Here is a 7,602-nt window from a genome sequence, read left to right on the forward strand (position 1 = left end):
TGATCAAAGAGCGCATCCTTATGTCTGTCTTTACTATCTTTGTTCCAAAGCCATCAGACGAAGTCAAGTTCACATCAATGATTATTATTTGCGCAAAAGTATTTTCTCAGAACATGAGTTTTGCTATTTGGAACACAATTTAAAGTGGAATTGTCATGTGCCAAGCAATCCTCGCTGTGATTAAAACATTAAGTCGCATACCACAGGAAAATTGTTCAAAAGCAGCACAACCGTACTGCAAATATTTCTGTTTAAATTCATATAAAAATGTTAATTTCTGGATAATAATTTCATGACATTTCAGTGCTTAACTTCATTATTGAGGGTGTCATATTTAATCTACATTTGAATGTCAAATGTAAAACAGACTTTAAAATTATTCTGTTTGCTTCGTTATTTCGCTCCCTCCAGCACATATTTATGCCTAGTTTATTTTTTATAAATCCCGATATGTGCGTGGAAAATTGCGTACGCAAAAAATGGGCATGAAAATAACATTTATACATGAGGCCCCAGTTGTTCCAGTTTTCTCAGGATTTACAGCAGCAACCCCTTATTTGCATTAAGGGTGAGTTAGATCTGTTTTGGGATTGAAATATGCATTATACAGCCGTCGGTTTCTTTTTGTGTGTCACTGAATCTCCACTTAACCAATTTGTTCAAAAATACTGATTCATTTAGGAATAGTCACTACTGTGTGTTACTCTAAGGCACGTAATGATTTTGATTCTGCTTTGGTTTTGTTCATTCAAAATTATATTTGTCAGTGGAGCAAAAATATTAAAATAAAATAAAAAGAGATTTAAATATTGGTTTTATATGTTAAAGTTAAACTTCATAAGTATTCATTATTTGACAATTGGTGGCAAATTTGTACAATTTCCTTTTTGTACAACTTACTCTTGCTGCCCCGTTGGTTGGGTTTAGGGGTGGAGCTTCATGGTGAAATGTTTTTCAACAAATCATACATTTTTGTTTAAGTCAGACTTTACTAATTCATATGAAATCACCAACTTGTACAATACTTCTGAATTCACACTGAACAGTTTTAGAAACCAGAAATTAGTACTGAGTGACTTTGAACACCAATTTGTTTTGGTTTGTTTCTGCTCGGCCAACAAAAATAGTGCTGGACAAGCGGAATTATGCCAACAGTGAAAAAGTGATACAAACAGTCACAGTGCTGTTATATGAAATATAAGCACTCTTGACCAATCTGAAGAACTTACTGTTGTATAATGCAGATTAGTCATAGCTTGTGTAATGAATGGAATGAGATCTAAATTAACTAGATAAAATGTTACTGTGTCCTAGTCCTAACACGGCTCGGTTTGGGCTGAGGAGGCCAGATGTCTTGAGCCACAGTAAGACGCCTGAGATGCCGAAGCACTCAGTCACCTTCAGCAAAACACTGGAGACCATTGCCCCCATCACACGTTCAGCATCTACCATCATTCCTCATGCCAGTGCTAAACTCCCAGAGACCACCTTCAGGAAAAGCGAGCCACCAAGCCCTGCAGATGGATCAGCAAGAAAGCCTGAAATCAGTGTCACCAAATCAACAGACAACAAAGGTCATGACAGTCTTCACCATCCACCAGTTACAACAAGGTGTCCATCACCTAATCACGTTGGTCGGAAATCCCCTAGTTCTGACAGGCAAAGTAAGTACAATCCAATTATTCAAATGTAATTCTCCCAGAATAGAGGAATGGAGCTCTTAGAAAACCACACAGCTGGTCAATTGTCTTCTGATAAAAAATAAAAAATATATTTCCATGTATTCAATGTTTTTTTTTTTTTTTTTAAAGTGGCACACATATGTTATTTCATTAGTGGTCTTTTCTTTGGTAGTCTGTCCTGAGGTGCCCTGGTCTGTGGTTGGATCCTAATATCTTTAACCCCATCTCTTTCTTTAAAGGGTGATCAAACACTGTGCGAAGCGTAAATGTGTGTCATTATTGAGAGAAGTTCTTCTAGTCTTCTGCTTCATGTGATTTTGACTTTCTGAGTCTCATCCCCCTTAGCCTGAGCTCCAAGCCTTTCTGTTCTGTGTTTGATCAGCTGGACACTGAACTTAAACTGACTCTGATATCCTGAAGGAGCCGTTGAGTTTTCGCCCTTTACTGTCCATGAGAAATTATCAAGATGCAAATGAGCCATGAGTGGAAGAAAGCTGCAAGGCAGCCGCAGGCTTCTTACTCTGTCTGGACTGGAGCCTTTTAGTCCAGCTGTGCTTCAGACAGCCTTCATACTGAGACATAAACATACTGTGGTAACTCAGGATCACAAAGGACTTGAGGTAGAGAAGAACTGTGCTAAATGAGAAGGGAAGTGGTCATATTTAAGTCAGTGCAGCTGTGGAGTATCTGCAAACTTAAATGGCATTTGTAGTCGAAACTATAAAAAACATCCAGAGGCTGTTTATGCCAGACTTCATTTAAAGATTAAAATTGTTATAATGAAGACTGTTGTTTATTTAAGGAACATTAAATTTGATGAACATGCTGTCGTTGTATTTATATTTGGGATAATATAAGTGCTTTCTATTTTCTTCCAGATTTACATGCACTTTTAGGAAGGTAGAACTTACCTTGTGGCTTAAAATCAGGTCATGTTTTTACTAGAGGTTACAACAGGTGTGCAACCTGCAATCAGCTTGCCATGTCTGACTATGATGTATTTGCAGTCTGAAATTTTCTCTGCCTTTTGTGATTGTGATATGGTTATGATGTCACAGCAGTTCACACGGAGGTCGTTGCTTTAGTAAATTAGACATATATCAAGTATAGAGCACTGCATTGATGACGTATTTTTGTAGGCCAGCCCAGAAGTTAGCATCACCATGGTTCCCTTGACAATAACCCAACAGGATTTTTCCACTGGCTTTTGGATTATTACAGAAAATAAGCACTGTGACCAAATAAAGTTTATGATTCTTGGTTCAACATGAGGATTTTGAAGAAAAACAAAATGCACTAAGGTCACATGTCTTCAGCATGAGCATCACTAAGCTTCCGACAACTCTTTTGTGTGTGTGTGTGTGTGTGTTTTTTCCCAGAAAGTCTGATTTAGAATAGTTTGCTAGAGCACAATTCTAAACACAATGAGGCTGTAAAAGCAGACTTGTGAAATTAATTTTCCTGTTTATGTGATGTTTATTGTCTCTGACATCCTCTGTAGTCTCATTTAGCCACTTCTTAGGTAATTGTAATTTTCAGAGTTTCAAAGCCTGCAGTCTGTGCATTTGCAAGCCAGTAGTCAGTACAGAGTTGATGCACATTGAGTAAAGTAAATGGTGAAATATGTCAGTAGCGCCTGTGAAAATTATAGCACAACAGTTGCTGATTCATTTCAATTGAGATTTAGCATCCTGTCATCCTTGTGTACGATATTTAATCTCAGGAGCTACAAATCGACTATGCCTGTGCATAGTGAACTGTAAAGCGTGTTGGAAAGAAAATGTCTGCTGACAAGTTCAAAGCTAGTAACTTAACCCTGTCATTCAGAAGTCAAATTGTGCATGTGGAAGATACAATGATGGACTTCTCACACATTTGGATTTCATTAGTCATCCAAAATCCACCTCCTCATCATTACTACATGCACAACAGAACACACCAATGCACACGCATATATCTAAACAACTCGCACATGTACATAACAACCAGGTACACATCCAATTATTGACAGAACACACACAATGAATGGCACACAGCACACATGTGGAAACTCTCTGGGCCAGAGGAGTTCCTGTAAATGCTAAAAAATAGAGGAAAGAGCAGCTGCAGCCAAGAATGATCCAATGCCTAAACAGCCACACTGTGTGTGTACTTTATGTGTGTGTCTGTTTATGTCATGTGTATATATTCTGTATGCTATAGGATGCAACCTTTTCACATTCTATAATGCCTGGAAAAAGCATGTTCCTATTAATCCTGTTTATAGCGTTCTTATTCATCTAAATTACAAATGCTTGGCTGGTGCAGAACCCCCTGGAAGCACACAATTTGTAAATCTACCATCTTTGCTTTATAGTTTAATTTCTTTTCTATCCCACTGTTTAGCATCTGCTAGTGCTGGTACTGTGACATGTCCTATTAAAGTCATTATCAATTTATACCATTGCTGACCTGCCCTCAGGCACTGTATTACGGCACTAATCCCTCTTTAAAAAAAACAAAAAAACAAAAGCAATACACACGTCTGTTTCTGTGAATTGTGGGCACTTTCAATAGACTTCTATTACTTTTATACTGACCAAACAATATTTTCTATCCCCTAACCCTAAACCCACCCCTTACAGAAAACCTGTTTGCATTGTTACACTTTCAGATATACATCATTTACAATTTTTATTTATTTATTTTTTTTTTGCAGGACGGTCCACACAATGTCAAAAATTTCAGGTTTTACTATCCTTGTGGGGACATTTGGTCCCCACAATGTAGCATAAACAAGTACACACACACACACACACACACTTCAAATGTAACATCTTAAAATCAAGCAAAGCATTTGTCAGTCATGTAAACAAACATGACGCTTTAGCATACATATTTAGCTGCTGAACTTTAAATGGATCTAAATTAATAACTTTTTTTAACAAACATGAAATATTAATACATTTCAGAGAATAATAAATTAAAACTAGACACCTCATCTTATTTTAGGGAGTGGATAAAATAATACAACATTAAACTTACAGCAATAAAGGAATGATCAAGGTTTAACTTTTCAGCTTTAAATTTTAGAGGATAACCCAAAATGGGTTCAATAAATAAATAAATAAATAAACTGTCATCATTTATTCACCCTCATGTTATCCCAAACCCTCGAAACACAAATGCAAATCTTTTAATGAAAGTTGAGAGATATCTGTCCCTCCTTTGAAAGTCCATTCAAGCAAAATTTTCAAGCTTCAAAAAGTTCATAAAATATATTTATGAATCAATATGAATTGAGTGATTTAATCCAGTAAGAAAATAATTAAAAAATTTTAATTTTTGTGTGAGCTTTTTAAGCTTTTAATAATAACTGTGGACTAATGTTATGTAAATCATGTCAAACAAGTTTATTTTCATCTAACCAATTTCAAAGTCCATGAGAAATGATAAATTCTGAAAAGAGGAAACCCCCCCCCCCCACCAAAAAAAAAAGAATGATACTGTAGATTTAAAAAAAAAAATTCAGTAAGCACTAGCCCACCCTGAGAAAAGACACCATCAATGAATGTGAAGATAGCATCACTGGCACAGAAACAGTGCTCAATTAATGCTCATGGGTGCTTTTGTTCTGATCTGGCCTCTGTGTCACATAATTCATAATTTGTAAAAAATTCTTATCCTTGTTATTCTACACCAGTTAATTGTTACCATGTAAAACATAACTGAATGGTTCATGTGAAACAATTGCCCTGCATTAGGGTCACTTTATTTAATCTTATTATCTAGGTGCTTGCGTACACACTTATCCACAAGGGAGTTACTTTGAACAATTACAATAATATCTAACAACTGGCTTTTGTAGTTGGCCCTATACAAATATATAGTACAGTAAAGTTGGGATTTGGGCGAATTGTGGCAGAAGGCAACAGCTAGCTATGTTGTAAATGTGTGACAGATTAGGTTCCTTCCTGTTTATTCAGTTTTTTGGACAGGAAGTGATGTCACACCAGATTGCCTCACGTCCTTCCTTTCAATTGTTTCCCCTTGATCTGAAATTTACTCATGTAATATATTTTGTAGTTTTTGTATTCAGTTCTGATTTGCTATAATTGCTATAAAACATCAGATCTGCTTAAATCCAGAAATGCTCAAACTATTTGTAATTTATGTATTGTTTAATTATCTTTAACGGGCAACTGACAGCCTTATTTTTTCTTAATGTTAAACAGTTCTAAACTTGGTTTTCTGACCTGTTCCTGACCTACATACACCAATCCCTGGGTCCCTCAGATCCTGTGACTCACCCTTATTGCAGAGGTTTAATATAAAAACTTTAACCTTGGGACTGTGACACTGAAGTGGAGCTGTGTCTTCAGCTTCAGTGAGGTCATACTCAGATCACCCAACCAAACAGTTACACATGCACAAGAAAGAGGGGCTGTCAAAATGGTGACAAACAGGTTTCATCAACTAAGCGCCTCCTGCTGGTGATCTAGACCCTCTGCAGAGTGTTTTGACTGGCTCCATGCCTCATCCTGTGTGTGTGTGTGTGTGTGTGTGTTGACCCCTTCTCTTCTCAACAGCTGAATCTGAGATAGAAAGGTATTTGAGACCTATACAAGAAGAAAGATTCACAGATTGTTTTTGTTGCCTTTTCCTTTGTTTCTGTTGTACAGGGTCTTAAGTTAAAGCTGTGGTTTTACAGTAATTTCAATGTTTTGTTATCTAAATTCACATTCAACAAGACATGTAAGCAACGACAAGTAGAGAAGAATAGTGAAAGACCATTCCAACTGTCAGCATTCGTATATATTCTACATGCAAAGCAAATTACGACTATTTTATTAGAAATATATAATCAGTCTGTATATATATTGATTGTGCATCTATAATCAGTTTACAGAAAGGCCTTGATTATACAGTATGCAATTTTTTAAAGAGCATCTTACTGACTCTTACACAGGGATGGTGGCTAGAATGATAACAAAAATGATAAATATGTCGATAAAGTTTTAATAATCATTTTAATCTATGAAAATTTTCCACACCACAGCTATAACGACAAAAAACGATATCATTAGAATTGCTAATTGCAAAATACCAAAAATATTTATCATTACTAACCATGAAACTCTTAAACTCTATTACAGTAAGTTTGAAATTTATGTACAGTACTTATGATTTGAACACATGATTGAGTAACTCTTTTTGGATCACTCATTCATTATGCCTATAGTAAATCACATATTAGAACTAAATGAAATTATTAGACACTACGCAACCAACAAAGGTAAATCTATCATATAATTTGATAAGCTCAAAGTTAACTATATCCTGTTAACTATACCAGTAGGACATAACAGAGAAACACTTAACATACAAATGACGCAAAAAAAAGTATGTTTTAAATGGGTCATATGATGCTGTTATAAAGAACATTATTTGGTGTATTTGGTGTAATGAAATGTGTTTATGCGGTTTAAGGTTCAAAAAACATTATTTTCCACATACTGTACATTATTGTTTCTCCTCTATGCCCCGCCTTTCTGAAACGCGTCGATTTTTACAAAGCTCATCAGTCTGAAAAAGCGAGGTGTGCTGTGATTGGCCAGCTATCCAGTGCGTTGTGATTGGCCGAAAACTTCAAGCGTGAGACGGAAATGTTACGCCCCTCACCACATTGTGATGATGCCCTGTCAGGCCGGAGCGATGATTCAAAAACATGAAAACCCATTATAAAAGAGGCATTTGTTGCATCCAATGGGGACATAATTATGGATTATAATGACTTATACTGTCTTTTTACACGTTGCGTTGCATCGCGCCGCGTAAACATAAAACCATGTCTGCATTTGTTATCGGAGAAATGACAAACAACAAGCCCTACTCTACACTGCCCAAAAAACTCGCTTTAAATATATAAAATATAAAAACT

The 7,602-nt window shown here is 36.1% G+C and overlaps 1 protein-coding gene across 2 annotated transcripts in view; it reads left to right on the forward strand.

Annotated features, from left to right (window-relative positions):
- The window catches only part of LOC107566422 (neuronal-specific septin-3-like), a 94,198-nt gene that overhangs the window by 42,739 nt on the left and 43,857 nt on the right, over nt 1–7,602 (forward strand). For both annotated transcript variants that reach the window (XM_016251880.1, XM_016251881.1), the window contains one exon: nt 1,315–1,664. In XM_016251880.1, coding sequence (XP_016107366.1) covers nt 1,315–1,664 — 350 coding nt within the window. The remainder of the gene's footprint in view (nt 1–1,314; nt 1,665–7,602) is intronic.

Source organism: Sinocyclocheilus grahami, unplaced genomic scaffold, assembly GCF_001515645.1.
Source record: "Sinocyclocheilus grahami isolate Dianchi unplaced genomic scaffold, SAMN03320097.WGS_v1.1 scaffold1074.1, whole genome shotgun sequence".
Classification (NCBI taxonomy): domain Eukaryota; kingdom Metazoa; phylum Chordata; class Actinopteri; order Cypriniformes; family Cyprinidae; genus Sinocyclocheilus; species Sinocyclocheilus grahami.